This window comes from Bos grunniens, chromosome 6 (assembly GCF_055505025.1).
Source record: "Bos grunniens cultivar Pamir isolate PY7600 chromosome 6, Bosgru_T2T1.0, whole genome shotgun sequence".
NCBI lineage: Eukaryota > Metazoa > Chordata > Mammalia > Artiodactyla > Bovidae > Bos > Bos grunniens.
In genome coordinates this window covers 102,967,919-102,993,417 of record NC_141170.1, presented here as the reverse complement: position 1 = coordinate 102,993,417, position 25,499 = coordinate 102,967,919, and the positions used below count along the sequence as shown (strand labels likewise).

At 40.6% G+C, this 25,499-nt stretch overlaps 1 protein-coding gene across 1 annotated transcript in view; it reads right to left on the bottom strand.

The window, feature by feature from the left end:
* Positions 1–24,789, bottom strand: part of EGF (epidermal growth factor) — a 102,874-nt gene extending 78,085 nt beyond the window's left edge. The window contains 2 exon segments of the mRNA XM_086407045.1: positions 102–301; positions 24,304–24,789. Of these exon segments, the coding sequence (XP_086263171.1) occupies positions 102–301; positions 24,304–24,430 (327 nt within the window). The 5' untranslated portion in view covers positions 24,431–24,789.
* Between the last annotated feature and the right edge of the window lie 710 nt (positions 24,790–25,499).

Here is a 25,499-nt window from a genome sequence, read left to right as displayed (position 1 = left end):
TTGTAATAATTTTCATTTATATGAATGCTACAAATTTTGCTTTATCATTTTTGACAGTCCATTCAAAAATCCCTCAAATGACACAGGAAATGGCACTTTACCTCTTGCCTTCTCCCATTCAAATGAACTCTTTGCAAGAGTTGTCTTTGTAGATCAACCCAATAGATTCTTTCTTCATTGTAATGAAAATCCATGATCACTGAGATGCCAGCATCTGCCACCAATTGTTCATAATTCATTCCTTCCAAATCAATCCTACAGATACTATTTCCATGGGAAAAAATTAAAAAGGGCACAAGACCTGCATAGGAAAAAAACAGTGTATTTTCAATGCTTTTTTGTCCAATTTAGACAAAATACTTCCCCATGACAAATAACACAAGAAGAATTAATTTTTAAGTCCTGATTTTATACTTTAAATAAATATCATTGTTTAGAGGATAAAGAATTCCTGTAGATGTTCACAATTCCTGTAATTCTGTAAATCATTTCCACAAATTGATTGTAAGAAATGAATGTTGCCAAATTATGAAAAGAAAAACGACTGTTTGAAGAGAAAGACACTTCATGGCTTAGGAATATTATATGTTCAAAAAGAAACCACCTACTGTATTCTATTATACAGAGGGTCTGTATGAGTGTCAAATATAGTTATGTAAATTAGAAATAAAATTGCAGATATTACTGTTTGGGAATGGATCTCTCCCTCCTCTGCAAAGTCACTTCAGTCGTGTCCGACTCTGTGCAACTCCATAGATGGCAGCCCACCAGGCTCCCCCGTCCCTGGGATTCTCCAGGCAAGAACACTGGAGTGGGTTGTCATTTCCTTCTCCAATGCATGAAAGTGAAAAGTGAAGGTGAAGTCGCTCAGTCATGTCCGACTCTTAGCGACCCCATGGACTGCAGCCCACTAGGCTCCTCCATCCATTGGATTTTGCAGGCAAGAGTACTGGAGTGGGGTGCCATTGCCTTCTCCCTCCCTCCTCTAGTCTTACCTTATGAATAGAGCCTCCAGGTTACAGACAGAGAAGAAGATGGTGAAACCTAGAAGTCTTAGGTAGAAGCAGGAAAAACTGAAATGCCATCCATGAAAGCTCTGAAATAGTTTGTTCCTGTTAACATTGCCACATAAAATTTAGGACTCCCAATTAAATTCAAATTGCATATATACTGCATGGGACATCCTTTACCTTTAATAATTGTTCCCTGCTTACCTGAAATTCAAAACTCAAGTAACTGAGTAGCCTATATTTTTATTTGCCAAATCTGAGTAGTGGACCTCCCTGGACACCTTGATTTCTACAAGGCCTTGCCCTGTATCCTAACCCCATACCTGAGACCCTGTTCTGTTCTAGGTGATGACCATCTACCCATTCTGACTCCCAAGTACTCAATACCTGCTTGGGAATCTGATACCTTTCTCTGGAAATTTCAGCAGAAATTCTAGCTGACTTCACACAGAGCTTACCTGTGATGCTCTAAGACAGGGGACAATTTCAATCCCTGCAGCCAGGGTTAGAAAAGGTTGGTTTTCTTGATCTTTCCTGACTGAGGTTGGGGAGGCTTCTTCCACTCTGACTTTAGATAACAATACCAGGTAACCACAAAGATGAGTAGGGAATTAGGAAAGAATTCCAACATATTCTCACTGCCCTGCCAGGGTGACTCCATTCTGTTTTAATATTTCCACCAATAGGAACAAAGTCAAAGAAACTAGCAGACCAATCAAATTAATAAAAGCATAATCTATCCTATGGTAGTTATTTTACTAGCAATAATAATAATGAACTTTTACATCCTGATCTCCTTTGCCCTTAATATAACAACATGGGCTATATAGGCCATACACTACATTTGATGAATCAAAGAGAAAAAAAGAAATCTGAAAAACATTGAAATCCATAAAACAAACCATAGCATTAACTTTAACAGCTTTTAAAAAAATTTATAAAAATACTAAATACAACAAATATTATCTTAAGATTTTTCTCATTCATGGGTGAATTCTAGCATCCAGGGCTTCATCCTAGCTCTCAGAACTAGAAGACCTAGACATGACCTAGCTCGGTGTTTCCCAAAATCGTTCAAAAGAATCACACAGGGTGTTGTGTGATCACTTCCCTGGAGATTCCAATTCAGTAAGTTTGGGCTGAGGACTAGGAATCTGTTTTTTGAACAGATAATCCAGGTGATTCTTTTATCCTACTGAATGTGGAAATCATAGATCTAGTTCAGATGAGAAATTCGATGATGCTTCCCAAAGTCCCACCAACAGTTGGTGGCAGAGTTAGATTTAGAACTCAGGTACTATCTTCCCAATCCAGCACTCTGTCCTGCCTCGCTCTGGGCTGTCATGAGTCAAGACATCACAAGCTTCATTTTACTCAAGTAGCTGATTTTAATTCTGGTCCCCTCCAAATGCCGCTCCTATACTGTCAGCATCGTTGTGTGTAAACCAGAGCCTAGGCTGAGTATTGTACAAATGAATTATAATATGATTTAAAAGAAAGTTAAAAGATTAGTCCTGGTGAAATAGTCATTAGTCTGTACTATGCTGGAAATGATAAATACATTAGTGGTTTTTAAGACTGTGTGGTACAATCTGTGGATGTGTCAGCAGGGTGTGCATGTTTGAACAAGTAAATTCTCCCATGTCAAAGCCTACAGCGTTTATTTTGGGTGCAGTTCAGTGAGAACAAAGTGCATAGGAAATCACTTCTAAGCAACACAAACCCAAAGACAGCAAACAGGTCCCAGCAAATCAAATGGAAACTCTGACTTCTCAACCTGGGGATTAGTAGGGGATCGTCAGGAATTAGAAAGGATCCAGGATGTTTGGAGCACATCGACGATCTGGGGCTTCCATAGCACAGAGGTTAAACACAAAAAGCGGGCTTTTGATTGAAAGGGTTGGGGTGGGTGGGTGGGCAGCAATATTGCACAACCAGCACCTCTTCATCTGCTCCGAGTTTGGGAGAGTGGCCCCACCCAGGTAAATGAGAAGAGGAATCAACTGTCTACTTTGGGCCTTGGGGGCAAAAGCTCATGGGACCAAGTGAACACATCAAGGATACTGGCAAGCATACTAGCAAGACACCTTAGTCTTCTCAGGCCCACACGGTCACCTGCCCTCAACACCACAGGTTTCCTGATCTCTGGAGACAGATTGAAGAAGGCTCACAGGACAAAAGAGAAAATAGAGCTCTGGATCTGCAGGATTCAATGACACCCTGAGAAAAGAATGTAGATTTAAACTGCTGCTGCTGCTGCTAAGTCGATTCAGTTGTGTCCGACTCTGTGCCACCCCAGAGACAGCAGCCCACCAGGCTCCCCCGTCCCTGGGATTCTCCAGGCAAGAACACTGGAGTGGGTTGCCATTTCCTTCTCCAATGCATGAAAGTAAAAAGTGAAAGTGAAGTCACTCAGTCGTGTCCGACTCTTAACGACCCCATGGACTGCAACCTACCAGGCTCCTCTGTCCATGGGATTTTTCCAGGCAAGAGTACTGGAGTGGGGTGCCATTGCCTTCTCCAGTTAAACTGATGGGTCTGGTGCAAAAAAGCCTGATGCCTCCTCACCTGCTCCTGCCTAAGCTCCCGATAGGAGTGATTTGTTTCTCCCCAGCAAGGAGCTGACTTGAATATTATCTGTGTCTTATGAAGTGCAAAAGTTTTACTTCACTCTAAAAGTCTATCCTCATCTTTTTTCAATTACAGGACTTAAAAGGTATACATTTACTTTTTGGGAAATCACAGCTTACTTTTCAACTTATTCATTAGGGTCAAAACTCAGGACAGGTGAGAGAGAAGCTGGCTGACTCAGAAGTAATACATTGAATAAAAACAGCTCATACAACTCAATAACAAAAAATACCCAGACAACCCAATCAAAAAATGGGCAAAAAACCTGAATAGACATTTCTCCAAAGAAGAAATACAGATGGCCAATAGGCACAAGAAAAGATGCTCATCATCGCTAATTATTAGAGAAAAGCAAAGTAAGTAGGAAAGAAAAAGATGTCACTTCATACCGGTCAGAATGGCCATCATTAAAAAGTCTACAGATAACAAATACTGGAGAGAGTATAGAAAAAAGGGAACCCTCCTACACTGTTAGTGGGAATGTAAATTGATGCTGCCACTATGGCAAGAGTATGGAGGGCCCTCAGAAAACTAAACATAAAATTATCATATGATCCTGAAATCTCACTCTTGGGCATATACGCAGAGAAAACCATAATTCAAGAAGATTCATGTACCCATATATTCATAGCAGCAGTATTCACAATAGCCAAGATGTGGAATGTCCGTTAACAGATGAATGAATAAAGATGTGGTACACACATACAATGGGATATACTCAGCCGTAAAAAGAGTGAACTAATGCCATCTGCAGCAACACGGTGGGACCTAGAGATTAGCATAGTAAGCAAAGTAAGAAGGAGAGAAAGGTATCACTTATATGTGAAATCTAAAATCCAGTACAAATGAACATAACTACAAAACAGACCCTCAGACCCAGAGAACAGACTTGTTGCCAAGGCGAGGTGTGGAGGGAGGGGTGGAGAGGGAAGGATTGGGAGTTTAGGATTAGCAGACGCAAACTATTATATATAGGATGGATAAACAACAAGGTCAAACTACACAGCATGGGGAATTATCCTGTGATAAACCATAATGGAAGAGACTATAAATATATATGTAATATTGAATCACTGTTGTACAGCAGAAATTAACACAACACTGAAAATCAGCTGTACTTCAATAAAATTTTTTAGAAAATAATAACACATCTAGGAAGGTGAGAGATGTGAACTTAAGTTGTTACCAAACCAAACTTGGGTCTGCTCATGTGCAGTAAGGCCCAGCTGCTGATACCAGGTTGTGGTGAAGGACAGCACAGTGTTTATTGTAGGAAGCCATACAAAGCCTGGAACAGCTAGTGCTCAAAAGCCCTGTACTCCCGATGGCTTTCTGCAAAGCATTTATAATAGAAGGGGGGCGGGGGGGGGGGGGCGTCCCAGACTGTGAGATAAGCTCACACACAATTCTCTGATTGGTGAGGTAACCGGGCAGTGCCCCAGGGGTTAACAATATCAGTCCTTTAGGCACCAATAGGTGTGTGTTGGGAGGGCTATGTGCTCATGGTCATCAAATAGTTAATTACTTCCATTTGGTGGGGGGGATTAATACCTGTAAAACAACTCAGGAAAAGTGCATCAAATCTGTTATGTAGGTACTTCAGAGAGGAGCTGAAGCAGTGGGTAAGGGGGAGGAGGGGTCTGTTGCAGGAAAGTCCCATTGGGTCCTGCTCAGTTACAAAACCTTAAGTCTGTAAGAAAAGCTCTGAAAAATGTGAAGATTGCCACTCTAGACCCTGAATGGTGGTAAAAATCACCTGAAGCAAAAAATAGGCCCTTCCTGACCCTCAACCACTTGCTAATTATCAGCTAAAGAGAACCCATCGCCAGGTCCTCAAGACAGTAACTGAGGCTAGTAAGTTCCACAAAATTAAATTTGTTCAACAGAGTTGCTCAGTCTTTCCTGTGCTATCATACACTTTGATTCTCCAAGAGGGTGGGTGGTGCCTATTACCATAATAGTAAGAGCCAATCTCTTGAGTGTTACCTCTGGGTAGCACATTAAGCACAGTATTTGGTTTCACTGTGTAATGTTAGGAAGTAGGTGCTCTTGGCATCTTCATTTTACAAAAGAAGAAACTGAAGTTTAGAGCCATTAACTTGCTACAAGTCACATGTCCAATCAATAACAACTGGAGATTTAAAGCCATGTCTTTCTGATCACAGAGTTTAACTTTTAAATATCATGCTTATCCTGAACTGAATTCATCAGGAATTCATTGTTGAGTGTCTTGTAGTTCGTATCTGTCCAGACACCCACTTTGGGTCACATGTTCTAGGCATCTCACCAAAAGGCTGGGACCTCTGCATCCATCTGTGTTCTAAGAACTAATTAGAAAGTGGGTCCTTTCAGTGGATTCTATATCATCTGGATATTTTTATACCTAATTCTATAATATATTGCAACCCATATATAATGTAATCCGTGCATTCATGGCCCCTTTCTCCATCTTCAATTCCACTGGCGTATCATCTTTGAATGTCTCTCTGTTTCTATCTGGAGAAGGCGATGGCACCCCACTCCAGTACTCTTGCCTGAAAAATCCCATGGACAGAGGAGCCTGGTAGGCTGCAGTCCATGGGGTTGCTAAGAGTCGGGCAAGACTGAGCGACTTCCCTTTCACTTTTCACTTCCATGCATTGGAGAAGGAAATGGCAACCCACTCCAGTGTTCTTGCCTGGAGAATCCCAGGGACGGGGGAGCTTGGTGGGCTGCTGTCCCAAGTGACTTAGCAGCAGCAGCAGCTGTTTCTATCATCTTCCTCCTCCTCTGACATTCTGGCCTCCCTCTCATAAGGATGCTGGTGAGTACATTTGGGATCCACCTAAAAGTCCAGAATAATTACCCTATCTCAAGATCACGTTTGTGACGTCCCTTTTGGGATTCACATTCACAAGTTCCAGGAATTAAAACATAGATATATTTGGGGTCCCTATTCAGCCTGAAATAATTAACAATGGTGAATATCTTTTCACGGACTTATTTATCATCCTTATATCCTTTTGGTGAATATATCTGTTTAAATCTTTTGCTCATTTTTAATTATATTATTTATTATTATTGAATTTGAAAGGTTTTTTTTTTTTTATATATGTTAAATACAAGCCCTTTGTCAGATGTGTGTGTGTATGCTCAGTCACTCAGTTATGTCCAGCCCACCAGGTTCCTCTGTCCATGGAATTTTCCATGCAAGAATACTGGAGTGGGTTGCCATTTCCTGCTCCAGGGGATCTTCCTGACTAAGGAATCAAACCTGAGTTTCTTGTGTCTCCTGCATTGGCAGGCAGATTCTTTACCAAGCCACCTGGGAACCCCCCTCTGTCAGACACATGCTTTGCAACTGTTTTCTCCCAGCACATGACATGTGTTTTCATCCTCTGGACATTGCCTTTTGTAGAGCAGAAGTTTTCGTTTTGATGAGATACAATTTGACAAAATTTTTCCTTTGTATATTATGCCTTTGGTGTGTCATTTCTAAGACCTCTCAATTCCAGGACATAAAGATTTCTGTTTTCTTCTAAAAGCTTTAAACTTTTACATCTTAAATTTAGAGCTATGATCCATTTTGAGTTAACCTTTGTATAAGGTGTGCAGTTTAGGTTGAGGTTAATTATTTTGCTTGTAGATGTCTAATAAATTCAACTTTGTGTTGAAAAGACTATCCTTTTTCTGTTGAATTGCTTTGGCATCTTTGTCAAAGATCAAATTACTATTTTTATGTAAGTTTCTCTCTGGACTTTCTAGTCTGTTCCATTATCACTCTGCTAATACCACAGCTCAGTATAACTTTTTACAAAAACTAATGATAATGCAGTTTGAGGGACTTTCCTGCTGGTCCAGTGGTTAAGACTCTGCTTGTAATGCAGGGGGTCCAGGTTCAGTCTCTGGTCAGAGAAGTTGATCCCACATGCTGCAATTAAAGACCCTATATGCCGCAGCAAAGACTGAAGATCCCATGTGCTGCAACTAAGACCTGGCAAGGCCAAATAAATAGATAAATATTTTTTAAAATAATGCCGTTTTGAAGAACAGTGAACACTGTTAGAAGGTTCTTATGCTATAGGTAATTGTTCATCTTAAGTAAGCAGGCTTATCCCTCAGCTCATCAGCATAAACTATGCTCAATTTTATTTAAAGATTGATGCTACCAGACTAAAATGCATTCCCTTAACATTAAAGCATCAGAAGTTTTTCCAGATGTTACACACACACACAGCACGACTTAGAAGTCACCACCTTGACCTGTTCTCTGAGTTTTCCCCTTATATTTTCTATTTTCTGCTGGACATTTCCAACTGGGGATGTTGCACAGTCCCAAAAGTCCTTCTGCATGTTGTAAATTGAGAGTATGCATCACTTTCTGATTCATTTGCATCTACTGAAAAAAATTAAATATGATATGTATTTAGTCACTCGGTTGTGTCCAACTCTTTGTGACTCCATGGACTGTAGCCCACCAGGCTACTCTGTCCATGGGGATTCTCCAGGCAAGAATACTGGAGTGGGCTGCCATGCCCTCCTCCAGGGTAAATATGATATAGGAATTCAAAATTTTGGTTAAAAGTTCATTGTGTTTTGCTATTTAGTCTTTGATAACTGTAATAGACAAAAAGGATATTTCACAATTATATCTATATCAAATACAAGAAAATGCTTCACTGGCTGTATTTATAAAATTGTAGAATAGGCCTTTTTAATTATATCTATCAGCTATTCACAAATTTTATTGAATTAGACTAGCAAATTTCTTCCTTCCTGTAATTTTAATCAGTAAATATAAACTAACCAGGTGTTGCATTTTATATTTTAAGCAAGTGGAATTGAAGGGAGAAAAATCCTTTATTTAGAAGTTTTTAAAAACAGTTTGGAAAATTCTGCATACAGGAGTAATTTTAAGAATGCAGACATGAGTGTCTTTAATAAATGACATATTGACATTGATTCAACAACCAAATCACATGGAAAAAAACATTTCCAACGTCAGTTTTCAAACCACTTTCTTCATCAATCAGCAAATTGCTTTTTCACCAATTAGACTGTCATCTTTAACGTGGAGGGATAAATTTCTGTTGTTTTAGTTATTTTTTGAGTAGCACACCTGTGACATCAACTTATCACAGAAAACGTACAAAAAAAATTTTTTAATACTTGTCTCTTTTTTAAAGAAAAATATGCAATATTTGATTGTTGTCATAAGTGCTTTACTTCCAGATACTCTGCAGAAAGCATGTAGGGCAAATATTAACATTTTCATGGTTACTCTCTGTTCACTACAAAGTATTATAAAGAATCTAGTTTAGCCTTGTTTTTATAGGAGTAATGACATCAGTGACATCCCACTGCATTTTGTGCAATTCCAGTTTCAGTGTTTTTGCTGCCCTGTTTCCCTGCAAAACTGTGGAGACTCTACTGTAGGGTCTGCCGGGGTCCAGCCCCGGTGGATCCAGGGAATTCGAAGCAGGGACGGCGTCGGCGAGGATTAGGAAACAACTGCTTAATTAAATGTTAATTAAGGATATAGAGTGGTTAAATAAGGATAGCTCAGTGAGGAAATTCAGTGGAGAGAAGAGGCTGAAATAAGGATAGCTCAGTGAGGAAATTCAGTGGAGAAAAGAGGCTGAATAATTCAGCCAGAAGGTGAGAGAAAGAACGACATGGGGAGACCAAGTTTCGGTGAACAAGGCCCGCACTTTATTTTCCAAAGTAGTTTTTATACCTGAAGTTATGCATAGAGGATAATGGGGGAAGGGGTAGAGTCATGCAGTAAGGCAGGCTTTCTTCCTGCAAACTTATCATATGCAAAAGTTTAGGTGATTAGCATCATCTTCTGGCCCGGAGGCCTGTTAACATTTTAAGAAACTTATTTTTCTCTAAAGGTGATTATTCTAAAGTCAGGTGCCACCCTCCAAAAGCATTAGATAAAGTTGCATTCCTATAGGGCAAAAGTATGGTGGGCTATAACAAGCTATAACAAGTTAATACTCAAGGGTCCAAGGTTACAAACATTAAAGCTACTACTTACACCAATCATATTAATCAATACACTGCCAGGGACACAGCAGGTAAAGGATATGGAGACTTAGCAGCAAACATTGGCCCAACAAGTGAAAAACCCTTCACCAATACAATTTCTAATCAATCTTTTAACAGTTCAAAGGACTCTGTATTTAGACAGTTTAGAACATCTCATGCCTCTCACAGTTGGGAGGCTCTGAACAATCACATGTGGCCGGAAAAACCTATTCAGGCAGGCTAGAGGACTTCCAAAGGAGTTTGTAGGTTGAAACACTATCACACCCAGGAACTTTATTAACTGGAGCTGTAAGTTAAATCTTTTTTTCAGAGAGAGGTAGTGGGGGACAGCCACCCGTAAAGTCAGAGGTGTAGGTGAGAGCACAAAGCAGAAAGTAGGCAGACTCTGGTTTTGGGGGTAGATGCTCGAGAATTTCCAGGGGGACTCCTGAGGCTCGATCCCACCTTTGCGTATGCCGAGCCTCCTTCCTCATGACCTTTGTCATGGGTGGAGCTCCGGCTCCCGGCAAGGGTCCACTATTATCTCACCCAAGAATTTTTGTTGATGCTCCAGTGAATGCAGCGGCTCTACTGCCCCTGGGTACAGGTGAACTATTTTTTTCATAATATATTTGTTAATATATAAAGAAGTCAAGAAGTCCTTGACTACTGAAAACAATTTCTTCTCTGATGCGTGTTTCTTTTACTGGCTTATGAAAAGGTATCTCAGTTCTTTGTACACTTCATTGCTGAAGTAGAGAGGTGACACAAATGTGGCTAAGATCACTGGCACTGGAGACACCCATGTGGACTCGTTACTGGCTCTGCTATTAGCTATAACGGCCGTGTGACTTTCAGTTCATTGCTTAACCTCTCTGTGCATAGGTTCCTTCATCCTGGAAATGGAAATGATAATCGTATTTACTTCATTATTATGAAGACTAAATAAATTCATGCCAAGTCCTTAGAATTTTCCCCTACATATAGTGCTGCTGTTGCTGCTGCTAAGTCGCTTCAGTCGTGCCCGACTCTTAGTGACCCCATGGACTGCAGCCTACCGGCTCCTCCATCCATGGGATTCTCCAGGCAAGAGTACTGGAGTGGGGTACCATTGCCTTCTCCACCTACATGTAGTGAGTTCTCAGTAAATGCTCACTAGTAGTCCCTAGAAAACACCATAACCTGAGATATATCAGAAACACGTTTACTCTCAAACTGTATTATTTTTCTTAAAATTTTAGTAATGCTTTCTGTGAAGCTCTCAGTAGTAGTTGCTGACAAAAGAACACATTTAATCTGTTGTTATGTGGTTTTCCATGTATTATTTTAGGCATGTTTTACTGTGGTGGAAAGCAGGAAGAACAAGTACCATTTTTGCTATAAAGTCAAGAACCTCAAGGAAGCCTTGTAACATTTTATCAGTAAGTTTAGTAAATGTAGTCTTACATATTGTAATTTTGCACATAATTGTGAAAATCACAAAAAGTTAATTTTTACCTTCTGGATTCTCATTACTAAATATCTTGCTTGTCTTGATGGCTTCATTAGCTAATGTTTTGAGGCAAATTTTCACTTGTTTCAAGATTTATCACTAATAATAACGATAATAAGTGTAAATCCAAGACTTCCTTCTTGTTAGTTTCTCTTTTTTTGGTCAAATCTAAACATTGTTATCCCTTATGCAGTCAACAAGGAATAAGGGGTCAGTGCTATTCTTCCCTCATTATCCTCTTGGGTTTATTAGCATTACCTGCCATATTTACTTCCTTTGCAGGAGGGTTTTGAAGGCACTTGTCAGATTTTGTAAGAGTTAGTTTTGATAAAAGCCCATAAGTCATGAGGTAAACTGTAGCCTACCCTGCAGCTCACCTTCTACGCTGGGAACCTCACTGTCCCCTCAGGATAGTGGGCATAGTCAGTGATGTCATCACTGTCAGTCCAAACATACAACTGATGTTTAATACATGTTTGTTGAGTTGATTTAAATTAATTCATTGGTGTATTGGTGTATTTATGAGGACATAGTCCTACTTTCCAAGTGCTTTCAATATAGAGACCTAATAAGGGACTTTCCCTAAGCCAAATTAACACTATTAATACTTTTCAGTAGAAAGAAGTAATGAAATCATTACATTGGTGGGCTTTCAACAATCAGTTGTGGGGGGCAGCATGTTCTTGGTAAATTCTGTACAATGAGTTGAGGGTCCTGAGTTCTAGTTCTCTTAGGATCCTGATGCGTTACCTCATCTCTCTGGATTTCAACCTCTCATCTGTCACATGAGGCAGTTGAGTTAGATGATTTTGAAGATCCTTTCTAATCTAACATATCAATTCCCATCCTGCCTGTCTTATAGAACTCAATAGTTTCCCTGTTTGCCTCATTTTTGTAAAGAAGTCTAAGCTTGTGGTAAACCGTAAATAGATATTTTCCATCTTAACCCCTATTTTCTGTGAAAGGTTTCCGCTCTCTGCTTCTCTAAACTTCAAATACCAAATCAATAATGTGTCATTATGAGCTTTGATAAGGAAAATAAAATAATAACCTAAAACAAACAACCTCTCCCAAAAGACAAAAAAAAGCTCAACTCTTTTAAAGAAGTCCTCAAAATTAACTAATTGATTAAATCTGTAAAAATTTATTAAAGGTAAAAAGTTTGATATTGGTCTTATTTATAACTAACACAATTATCTTCTCCTACCTTTACAACAATATTCCCTACATCGAAAAGTTGAACAATTATTTGCCTATAGGTACTACATTCTGAGTGTTTCTAGACAGACAGAAACAAAAAGAAAATAAGTATTGGAATTTAGTTATTTCCTAAGTTAACATTTCCATTGTTCATATTCTACCAGAGAACACCCAGGATAAGATGATTGCTAGGACCTGGCTCATGCCAAGAAGCAAACTTCACATTTCTCTAAGAATTGTTGAAAATCTGAAGAAATAGGTATTAGAAAACTTACAAAGCAAAGGTGTTTCTAATATGCCTTATCTTACTGTGTTTGGTAGCATAATAGGTAATATTTAATGGGAACACACTGTGTGTCAGGCAAGATTCTAAGCACCTTACGCAAATTCATTCAGTCTTCACAACAATCCTGTGAGCTAAGTATTAGCATCTCATATCAACTACATAATTGGACCTTGTCCATTTCAGGAGTTGAGGCCTAGCAGGACCTGCCAGGCAGGGTGCACTGACCAGGCATGAGAGGATTCCTTCACACAATGCAAAGCGATAAGCGAGTGGGGCACGGGAACCACCACCTGTCTGAAACAGCTCCAGGTTTTCCTGGGACAAAATCAATCCACTTGTGTAAAGCACCAACCAAAATTCACTCTGTCTAAAATATATCCTCTGTTTGAAAATGGCACTTTATCCTGTCTCTTTAGTAGCAAAAAACCTGGTCATTTCACATGTGTCAACATAATCTGCATTAAAGAGGAATATCCATGCAGAAGGTGCTTCTGTTTAGCTTTCTGTTGCAGAAGATAACACCTTGATGTTGGAAGACAATCTCCTATTATCCTTACATGAACCTTGGTGGGTGCTTTTTAAATGCGCTGAGGCTCACAATGGAAAGTTTTCTTCACATACCTTATTCTTTCCCCTCTTACATGAAATTTTTGCCATGATTCATTAGAATAGCCAAGAAATATTAAAATTTCAGAATTTGTTTCAAATGTGTTTTCCAAAACATAATGACTTTTAATCCACTTAGCGCTTTTAAAATTCTCAACAACGTTGGTTGAATCTTAAAAGACATACATTTCCACACACTGGGTAAAGCACCATTAATGATAGTAACCTTTGTAATTTCCTTGTAAACCAAGAAAAATTTAAGTTCCTATAGTAAACAGAATAATTGTAAGCTTCAGAGAGAAGGAAAGAAACACCAAAAGATCCCTAGTAGGTTCTACCTCTGGGCATGTTTTGAAACCTCATTAGGGAAGGACCCAAAATGCAGAGGATTGGTGTCAGCAGTCACATATTATGACAGCGTTGAGATTCAAGAACCTTCCATCTTTGACCTATTTATTCAAGGATAGTTTAAAGATGATCAATCAAGATGATTCTTCAAATTCTTCAAATTTTAACTAGAAAAGCATTGAAACGAATGAAATAAAATACTATTTCTCAACTGACAAGCCAGGTGCTAAAGAATAAGACAGCTGCTCTGAGGTTGTTAGGGCTGTCTGTATCCTAGCTACCAAGCGTCCACAAAAAGAACCACCTCATGAATGAGATCTACTTACTACACACAAAGCTGATCCATAGCACCCTGACAGGCAGCCCTGAAGTGAGGAGGCAGGTAATGTGTTCCTCTGAAAGCCTTCATCTAGTCTACACTGGATGGGGCTTAGCAAATAAATCAGTGCACACCATGAATCACTGTCACACTCACACAAACTCCAGGGAGTATCCTGGAAAATCCAGACACTGAGTGACATTAGCATGGCTAGGCTTGGGAGAATCCAGTGAAGACAGGTGCGTACAACCAATTCAAACTCCAGACTCAGAAAGGTGATGAGAACAGACATTCCCGCCTTGTATTCAGCTAAAGAGACTGAAATTTCTACACATTAACTAATTTCCAGCATCAAAGGAAAGCTTTGAATGAAGATGTTAAGGAAAAAGATCTCCTAAAGAAAAACATACTTCTATGTTTTAGTCTACAACTGCCCGCAGAGGTTAGTAACATTGGCCATATAAAATAAAATATTTTCTGATACAGCAAGACCTTTCAAGAAATATAAAGGTCACTTCTATTTAAAGTAATTTTTTCTTCTTCTCACCTGACAAAAACATCACTCATCCTTCCAGGCCCAGATCTCAGTCATCTTCTTATCATGGATCCCAACAACTGGGACAGCTGGGGACATGCCTGGAGTGATAATATACAAAGCCAATATTTATTAACATTATTGTTAAAAAAGAATGTCTACAAAATAAATCTTCATTCCTGGTTCACCTAATATCCAGATAATACTGTCTTCATGGTGAGTAGTATTAGCATTCTGGATGAAAGTACTGACCTAGAGGCAAGAAGTAAACAGTGGGGACAATTACACTCTGATGGTCAAGGTTTTGTTGTTGCTGTTATTTTTGTTCCTGGTTCTTTCTTAAAGTTAATTTTAACATTAGAAACTACAACATAATGAAGCTCACATTTTGTTCCTTAGCTCTGCTGCTGCTGAGTCACTTCAGTCGTGTCCGACTCTCTGCGACCCCATAGACGGCAGCCCACCAGGCTCCCCTGTCCCTGTGATTCTCCAGGCAAGAACACTGGAGTGGGTTGCCATTTCCTTCTCCAATGTGTGAGAGTAAAGTCGCTCAGCCGTGTCCGACTCTTCGCAACCCCATGGACTGCAGCTTACCAGGCTCCTCCGTCCATGGGATTTTCCAGGCAAGAGTATTAGAGTGGGTTGCCATTGCCTTCTCTGGTTCCTTAGCTCTAGGATTGCTCAAATTTGGAGTTATTACTACAACTTAACACTAAGCTGTTTTATGGAATTTGAAAGTGTCTTGAAAAATATTGAGAAATTCCTTGAAGAAAAGTACATTCTTTAAAACTGGCCTGGACGTTCTGAAAAAGTTCTCTAGCTATTCAGGCTAGTTGTTGAATCTTTTTTTGTTCAGAACAAACAAAACTGCTTCATTAAAATAACTGCTGAAATAGATTAGGTAATTTACATATATTGGAAAGTTACTAATTTCTTCTCCAATTTTTCTCCACTATAATCAAAGTGACTAAAATATTAAGAATGTTGAACAGATTTTAGAAGATGTATTTTCCAGTTAAGGAATTTTTGTTTCCTTTCATCTGAGGTGTTATGTTTGATTTTTTAACTGTCTGGATTGAGAGACAATATGTAAGTTCAGTTCAGTTCAGTCGCTCAGTCGTGTCCGACTCTTTGTGACTCCATGAATCACAGCATGCCAGGCCTCCCTGTCCATCACCAACTCCCAGAGTTCACTCAAATTCACATCCATCGAGTCGGTAATGCCATCCAGCCATCTCATCTTCTGTCGTCCCCTTCTCCTCCTGCCCCCAATCCCTCCCAGCATCAGAGTCTTTTCCAGTGAGTCAACTCTTCGCATGAGGTGGCCAAAGTACTGGAGTTTCAGCTTTAGCATCATTCCTTCCAAAGAAATCCCAGGACTGATCCCCTTCAGAATGGACTGGTTGGATCTCCTTGCAGTCCAAGGGACTCTCAAGAGTCTTCTCCAACACCACACTTCAAAAGCATCAATTCTTTGGCGCTCAACTTTCTTCACAGTCCAACTCTCCCATCCATACATGACCAATGGAAAAACCATAGCCTTGACTAGATAGACCTTTGTTGGCAAAGTAATGTCTCTGCTTTTGAATATGCTATCTAGGTTGGTCATAACTTTCCTTCCAAGGAGTAAGTGTCTTTCTATGTAAAGTTAATCTAAGTAAATTAATACAATAGAACTTACAAGTCAATGATAAAAATAAGAGAGGAGACATAGTAATTGCTTTGTAATCCAAACTGTTTGATTCTCCTAATAGTAGACCACTGACTGGGCAATACTCTGCCTCTCTCAGCTTTACCCACTGGCACTCTCATCTGTTCTCCTCCCACTCTGCCCACAACACTGTGAGGCCACAGAGCTTATGGAAGACAGTCCCTCCTACCTGCACTCATTCTCCCATTTCATCTGAAATGTGCGACTGGCCTTTTTCTTGTTTTCCTCAGTGCAAGTGAGATCAATCTCTGACTTTTAATAACCTCTTCTTTAAAAACTAGTGACTAATAGTCACTAGTCACTAATAGAAAGGGGCTCCCCTGAGGGCTCAGGGGTAAAGAATCTGCCTGCAAAGCAGGGGACTCAGGTTCAACCCCTGGGTCAGGAATATCCCCTAGAGGAGGAAATGGCAATTCACTCTGGCATTCTTCCCTGGAAAATCCAATGGGTAGAGGGGCGTGGGGGGCTACAGTCCATAGAGTCACAAAGTCAGACACGACTGATCACACATGCACAGTGGTTTAATAGAAAATAAGAACAAGCCACCTTAAAATGGCTGGCTAAGGCCAGACCTCTGAAGGTCTCCTCCATGGCAGTGCCCTGTCTCATTTCTGACCTGTGTCCACCAGGCCAGAGAAAGGGCTCCTCCAACCCCAGAACTCCGCAGCCCCTTCGTAGCCCAAGAGTTCAGGAAAGGTCTCCTCTTCAGATGGTATTCCCAACACCTGGGTCCTGCCTCCAAGATCTCCTCTTCTGTCTCAAACTTAACCTTCTCCCATTGTGGAAAGAAAATTGTAAAGACCGGTTTAATCTGTGGCCAGAACTTCTGAAAAACATCTATTTTGTTTTTACTACAACACTTCAGTGTACTATGTAGTAATTTAAGGTTTTAAAATGATTATTTATAAACAGAGGCCTAGGATATGATTTTTTAAAAAAACAGAATTGGGGGAAGAAGATATCTACAATGTTCTACATAAGGATGTAAGTCATCTGAAATAGATGAAGGAGGCCAAGATAAGAGAAACAGATGTAGATCAAGGGTCACTGAGAGTGAAAGAGGGGTGGCTATCATGGCAGGAGGGTCACACTTAAGAGAGATAACTTGTAACTAAGTATTTTCCACATAAAACAATGACGACTTTTAAGTAGAAGAATGAAAAACATTTTGTTCTAGTTGTTTGATGTGCTGGATCAGGATGTGACCATGACTTTGTTTTTGTTTTGCCCTTAGTTTTTAGTTAAAGTCTGTACCCTCACACCCAAAGCTCTTTTAAGAAAGGAAACAGGGTGACAGGGGCGTGAGGTGCTGGAGTGGGAAAGGGACACGAGGGAAGCAAGCCACAGAGGCATCAATGATTCAGTGGAAGGACCAAGTGGACGCAGAACCTTTCCTTGCACATCACCATCCCTGCCCAGCAATTCTCCAAGACAGAGGAGGGGAGATGGGCTGGAGATGAGACAGTTTTTATTTTAAAATTCTAAGATACTATGACCCCAGCAGGCCATAGAGCTTTGGAACTTACGAAATGCCAGTCCATTCGCAGGGATGTAGTCTGCTCTTCTGACCCTTAAGGTAGAATTTCAGTGCAACCCTACCATATGCAAGAGGGATCCTGGGGCATGAAGTTAGCCAACTGGGGAGATCAATTTTAATTGCTACAACTACACACTATGAGAAAAGGTATTCACTATAAATAACCCCCCTTTACTTGAAAAATAATTAGCAGTCCTTTTGCTTTTCTCTTCATGCTTAAGTGAAAGGAGCTGAGCTAATAAAGAAGGATGTAACATTTATTCCATCATTCTACTACTTCTCTGAAACAGTCTCTCCCAAGTAGGATGTGTACCACTTAGAGACTGTAAGATGGTTCATTATTGTGTGGAAAGAAAACGTTAGAAATGTTTTCTAACGTGTTTCATAATGTTCATAATAATAGTGTATATAACTAATGTAAGTGATAATTAAAACTGTATTGGGAGCACATGTCCACATTTTAACTTTTTTAAAGTGGAAGGGAGTTTGGAGGTTAAGGAAGGTAAAACAAACAAACAAAAAAACTCAGCCATTTATACTATATAAGGAAATATGTTACTAGATTTTCATGAAGGCAAATTTGTAGATGATAAAGTAAGATTTTGAATTTAAAGCCAAATTACGGATCTATTTACCTTTGATGGGAAACACTTGCTCTATTCAAATAAGCAAATATTTCTCACCTTCCAACTTCTAAATTGAATGTCAAATAAAAGGGACAGCCCACGACAAGCCCCCAAATGTAAATTCACTTAAAGAACTAATTTATCATTTCTTTCTATGCCCTCAACAATTTTACAAATCTTAAAAAAGTGGTTCCAAACATAGGAAAATTCTTATGAATTCACATAAGAGATTTAAATGCATACTGGCTTGGTTTTGCTGCTGTTTAAGTGACTGCTGGCAAGAAGCCTAACAAGCAGACTTACTTTGCACTCAGTAAAATTTTTTATCAGTTGACGTCACAGAAAGACAATCGCTGGAGCCGCAGTTCCATGGGGGCACTCACTCAAACCAGTTTGATATGGTTTTGTATTTTTAATAAACTTTTCTTCTGAGCACAAAAATACAAGCTATGTATGTTGAAATTATTTTGAATACAAATTGTAATGCTATAAAACTATTAGCAAGTTTTTCAACATGGCATTTTTCCATGTGTAAAAGAAATTTAATTATTATAGAAGAAACTAAGTCATATCTATAAAAAATTGTTGTCATTGTTCAGTTGCTCAGTCATGTCTGATGCTTTGCGATACCATGGATTGCAGCATGCCAGGCTTCCCTGTCCTTCGCTATCTCCCAGAATTTGCTAAAACTCATGTCCATTGAGTCGGTGATGTCATCCAACCATCTCATCCTCTGTCATCGCCTTTTCCTTCTGCCCTCAATCTTACCCAGCATCAGGATCTTTACCAATGAGTTGGTTCTTCATATCAGGTGGCCAAAGTATTGGAGCTTTAGAGAATACTACTACTATTACCACCAATAAAATAACGTTAACTGCAATAAAAATATTAATACAAGCTAAGATTTATGGAGGGGCTTCCTAGGTAGCACTGGTGGTAAAGAACATGCCTGCCAATGCAGGAGACCCAAGAGACACGGGTTTGATCCCTGGGTGGGGAAGATACCCTGAAGGAGGGCATGGCAACCCACTCTAGTATTCTTGCCTGGAGAATCCCATGGACAGAGGAGCCTGGTGGGCTGCAGTGCCTATGGTCGCAAAGAGTTGAACACAACTGAAGTGACTTGGCATGCATGCACACAAGACTTATTGAGAGCTCATTACATGCCAGGCTCCATTTTATGCACTTTACTCAGTTATGTGACAACTGAGCGGTCCTGAACCCAGACTGCCCATTATTCCTGTTAGAAGCACCAAGGGAGGGTAATAAAAAAAAAAAAAAAATGCCCAGATTCCACCACCAGAGGAGACTCTGACTCACATTGCCCAGGTGCTAACCCTATTAGTGGTTCTAACATGCAGCCAGAACTGAAAACAAATGTTTTAACACAATCCTGACAATAGTCCTGGGAAGAAGGGGTAATTATCTTTATTTTACAGTGAGGACAATGAGACACACAATTCACAAGCAGCAGAACTGGGATCTGAACTCAGGCCGGCAGACTCCAAAACTGAAGCTCTTTACCACTAAGCTCCCTGGTGGCTCAGATGGTAAAGCATCTGCCCGAAATGCAGGAGACCCGGGTTCCATCGCTGGGTTGAGAAGAGCCCCTAGAGAAGGAAATGGCACCCCACTCCAGTATTCTTTCCTGGAAAATTCCATGGACGGAGGAGCCTGGTGGGCTATAGTCCATGGGGTCGCAAAGAGTCAGACACGACTGAGTGACTTCACCACTAAGCTCTACTACCCCTTCAAAGACCGGGAACCACTGAGGACTTCAATTCAGTTCAGTCGCTCAGTCGTGTCCAACTCTTTGCGACCCCATGAATCGCAGCACGCCAGGCCTCCCTGGCCATCACCAACTCCCAGAGTTCACTCAAACTTATGTCCATCAAGTTGATGATGCCATCCAGCCATCTCATCCTCTGTCATCCCCTTCTCCTCCTGCCCCCAATCCCTCCTAGCATCAGAGTCTTTTCCAATGAGTCAACTCTTCACATGAGGTGGCCAAAGTACTGGAGTTTCAGCTTTAGCATCAGTCCTTCCAAAGAACACCCAGGGCTGATCTCCTTCAGAATGGACTGGTTGGATCTCCTTGTAGTCCAAGGGACTCTCAAGAGTCTTCTCCAGCACCACAGTTCAAAAGCATCAATTCTTCGGCACTCAGCTTTCTTTATACTCCAACTCTCACATCCATACATGACCACTGGAAAAACCATAGCCTTGACTAGACGGACCTTTGTTGGGAAAGTAATGTCTCTTCTTTTCAATATGCTATCTAGGTTGGTCATAACATTCCTTTCAAAGAGTAAGCATCTTTTAACTTCATGGCTGCAATCACCATCTGCAGTGATTTTGGAGCCCCCCCAAAATGAAGTCTGCCTCTGTTTCCACTGTTTCCCCATCTATTTCCCATGAAGTGCTGGGACCAGATGCCATGATCTTCGTTTTCTGAATGTTGAGCTTTAAGTCAACTTTTTCACTCTCCTCTTTCACTTTCATCAAGAGGCTTTTTAGTTCCTCTTCACTTTCTGCCATAAGGACTTAGGGGATGGTTTTATTCATGTGGTATTCATAAAAGATCATTCCTGTAATTTCTGAGCAGTTAGTTTTTTTTTTTTTTTTTGAAAAAGCTTTTGCATAACTCTAGCTGAAAAAATAAACCAGATTTTGATCATGGAACTACTCTGGTTTGCACGTAACAGGGAAGCTGACCAAACCCTAGCCAGTGCTGAAATCGGTGATTTCACTGTTTACTGCTAAAGGTGACCTCCCCAGATGGCTGACTAGTGCTGAGATTTGGCCTGCATTTCTTCATCACTCTATTTACCAGGAAAGTGAAAGTGAAAGTCAAGTCACTCAGTCGTGTCCGACTCTGCGACCCCGTGGACTGTAGCCCACCAGGCTCCTCCGTCCATGGGATTCTTCAGGCAAGAATACTGGAGTGGGTTGCCATTTCCTTCTCCAGAGGATCTTCCCCACCCAGGGATCGAGCCCAGGTCTCCCGAACTGCAGGCAGACACTTTAACCTCTGAGCCAGGAAAGTTCATATAAATAATGCAGGCAGAGACATCAAACAGGAAAAGTTCCTTTTCAATTGCTATTTCTCCTCCAAGGAAAATTTTTATTTTATTTTTATTTTAATAAAATAAAATTTTATTCTCCAAGGAAAATAGGCTTGAAAGTTCAAAAGCCACTTGACAGCACTTTTTCTTATTGCTCTCCTTTTGTAGTGTAGCCCAAACAGAAGTTAACAGAATACTCAGTGATTAGAAAAAACAAAAAGAAGCAATAGCAGCAGGAGGCATGGGGGAGGGGAGAAATGAAAAGAAAACCCACGTCTCTGTTACCACTTGGTTTATCAGGCTCATAGTCACATTCAAGACAACATGGCATAAAGTTACCTGAATCAGAACCAGGAAGGATTCTTCCTCCTGGGTCAGGCTGGCCACACGTGGTCTGTCTCAATGCCAAGGGTGAGGAATAAGGCAAGTAAAATTTAATTAGAGGAAAAATAGATGATGGCACCATATCTATTTAGAAAGGAGAAATAATATCCTCTGAAATGCATGGGCATAGGGTGCGACCTGGGCAGTTATTGGCTAACGTAAGACATGGAGTGTCAAGTAGAGGCTTTAAGCCTTTGACTTGCAAGGAATGAAGGAGCAAAGAGTCAGAGTCACAAAGTGGCATCCAGACATTCCTCCCTCCATGGGGTCTGGGCCATGTCACTGCAGTGCTCAAATAAGGCATCTTGTGACATGATTTGATCAAAGAGATTTAGCCAAGATATGGAGCCAAGAGAATATTTATTAAGCACAATCTGCCAGCCTCTGTGGTAAGTGCATTTCCCATATCATCCCATGGGATCCCCACAACAATTCCGAAAGGGGGTATTATAATTTTTCAGCAATATTCCACTATGTAGTTGTGGTTTAGTCATTAAGTCATTTCTGACTGTTTCGATCCCATGGACTGCAGCCCACAGGCTCCTCTGTCCATGGGATTTTCCAGGCAGGAATACTGCAGTGGGTTGCCATTTCCTTCTCCAGGGGATCTTCCAGACCCAGGGATTGAACCTTGGTCACCTGTGCTGCAGGAGGCCTCCTGCATTGCAGATGGATCCTTTACTTGACTGAGTCACCAAGGAATTACAATATATTCCACTATAGCTCCAGTATTAACTAGGTAGCATAGATTTGAAATGAGGTATGTTTGCCTCTAAAACCTCGGTTCCTTCCATTTTGTGACACAGTCCTCCTAACTCATTGTCTCTATCCTGGGCTTCAGGTTTATTTCTTCAACCAGCCTCAGTGAAGGCACTTTTGAGCCACCAGCAGGGACTAGTGAGAAGCACGAGGTGTAGGTCCCTTGTTAGCAGCGAGTTCCTTGAGACTCTAGAGCCATGTACAGAGGTTCGTTTGCATCCTATTTTTTCTCTCTGAAGTTTCTGCTTCTTGACTGGTTCCCACTCTCTTTTTGCATCCCATGCAGATGCCTGGCTGTAGTCACTTGCCGATTACTTTCTCCCAACCCAAAGAGGGTCCAGGCCGCTCGACAAAAGCTGTGCTCAAAAGCTCTGCCTCCAACAGCTGAGTCACCGGCTCATGGGGTAATTTTTTGCTTTTTGTCTTTTTTTTTTTTTTTTTGCTGCACTGCACAACATGTGGAATTTTAGTTCCCCAATGAGACTAGGGATGGAACCTGAGCCCCCTGCAGTAGAAGCTTAGAGAATAACCACTGGACCTCCAGGAAAGTCCCTGTCATTCCTTTTTTGTTTTTATTGTTTAGGACTTGCATTATCAAGTCAGGGATACTCATTCATTCAGCAAGAATTTACTGAGTATAAACCATGAATTTACTGAGTATAAACTATGACAGTTCCAGGTGCTGGGGACCCAGAGATAATTAGAACTCAGTCCTGCCTTCTAATACCCTAGGGTTCTGCTCACCCATTCCAGTGAGTGCTCCCTGGTGACAGAGACTTGACCTCCTCATCCATGTAATTTCCTTTACAGGAGAGCCAGGACAGGAGCCCAATGTCAGCAGTTTGGTTCAGAACTGTTCCCTTTATTCCCATTATTTTGTGCTAATTTCCAGAGGCTTCTCTTTCTCTTCTGGGAAATTTACTGTTTCCCTCAATCTACCTCTTCTGGGGAGCCAGACCTCTTCTCAAAAGGGTAAAATGACAAGAAAGGAATATTAGGGCAGTTTATGCCCTTTAGTGAGTGGAAATGACTGCCCTATTTCAGCAACAGGTTGGAGAGCCACCAAGGATTAAAATAAATTCTTACTCAGGATTGCTGTTTTGCATTCAGTAGAATTCCCACTTCCTCTTAATTAAGAACTCATTTAATATGAGAGGGGTTGTGGCATATTATCATTTCTTAGCAGTTTCCAAAGTTACAATGCACCTGTTACTAAAACTGGCACTGCATCAGAGCCTCAGAAACAGCTGTCGGGGAGAATGCAAGGAGGTTTAATTTGAAATTTAGCTTAACTTTCACAATGAAGGAATTACATCTGTTCCCAATTCCCTCCCCATTTTTCACTGGTTTTTAGCAACCTCTTAGTTCCTACACAAAGTTATTCAAAGGATGATGTTTTTTATTTATGGCTTAGAGACAGTTTCAAAATTTTTAAAAAGTCATCTGTTTCCCCAATTTCCCATATAAAGCTGATCAACTAAGTAATCACTCCTCACATCAGAATCAAGACAGAGGTTTATGTTCAACTAGTTAAAAATGAGACCTATTCACTCACACACAGAAGAATAGTTTGAATTATTATAGTCAGTCCTAATAGCCAATAGGATGTTTATAGTCCTAACAGCCAATAAGGAAATAAACATGCATTGAAAACAAAAAGGAAGCAAATATACACATCCAAAGACAAATTGGAAACAAATGCCAAGTATACAAGATGGAACGAACAGGTATCAGAAGGTAGTTTCTGGGAAGATGTGAACTCCTTTTGGTCAGATTACTTACCTGCACAAGTAGAATTCCCATTTCCAGAGGGAGAGCCTTCAGGACAGTTCAAGTGCGGCAGGGCTGAGAGGCTAACAAAACTAAATTTGAAAACTACCAGCAACACAATGACAAGGAAATGCAGCATGATATTGATGGGCTTGAACTCTCAATAGCAAAGAAGCTGACTTTGCTTGAGCACAGCCTGGGCAAGGTAGGCACATCTGACTCTCAGTGTGTCCACTCAGGTTGGCCTGCAGCTCTGGGGTATCTTTTCCTCTGTTGCTCTGCTGTTGCCCTCCTACTCCTTCTCCTTCAACTCAAGACAGCATCTAAATGCAGCCTGAGGGGAAACTCTAAGTTTTTGGGAAGCTGGTAAGAAATATCTGACACATTTATGACAAATTTCACAGAGTTGAACAGCCATGCACTGGAGGCCTGCCGCTGTCTTCACTGTGACAAGGCAGAGTTGTAGGGCCAAGGATAGAAAAAGGAAAATAGGGAAGAATTGGTGGAAAGTTCCAAACACAACCCTTGATGAAATAAGGACATACGATTCCTCCCCAAACATGGTTTCTCATTTTGAAAAGTAGAATGATTCCTCTTTCCTTTTTAGAGCCTCTTTGGCTCCACCCCTCTCCTTTAGTAACACTTGAGTGAGCCTCTGTTTGCAAATAATTCCATGCTCCAGGAAAGCGGTACCACTGCCAAGGAGACAGCCCGACTGTTCACCATGAGCATCTCGGGCAAAACTAGGTGAAGAGCCATGAGGGGGGCTATGGAGTTGCTTTTGGTGGCTTGGAGGTACCTGCTGAATATTGGCTATGTTTTAAACATCTGGCAGGAGGGAGACAACATTAAATCATGTCGTATAAATTAGTGGTGAATAGCACTGCTGATAATGCAAACTTAGAGCAATTGATCATTCATCTGAGCAATACTAAAGAAAATTGACCTTCAGTTCATTATGTGAGTGAATGTCAACACCAGTGCACATTCCTGGAGCTTTATCTTTCTCCCTCCCATATATTTTATAGCGGAATTTGAAAGAGTATTCTTTCCAAATCAAAGGGAAATCCCTGATGCCAGATGAAGAGTTACAGTATGCATAGTCACCCTTTCCTGCAGCAGGACCATAATAAAACATCATGAGGGGTCAGGAGCGCAGGGAAAGGAGGGGACTGTTATCATAGAGCAGTGTTGGAAAAAAAACAAGC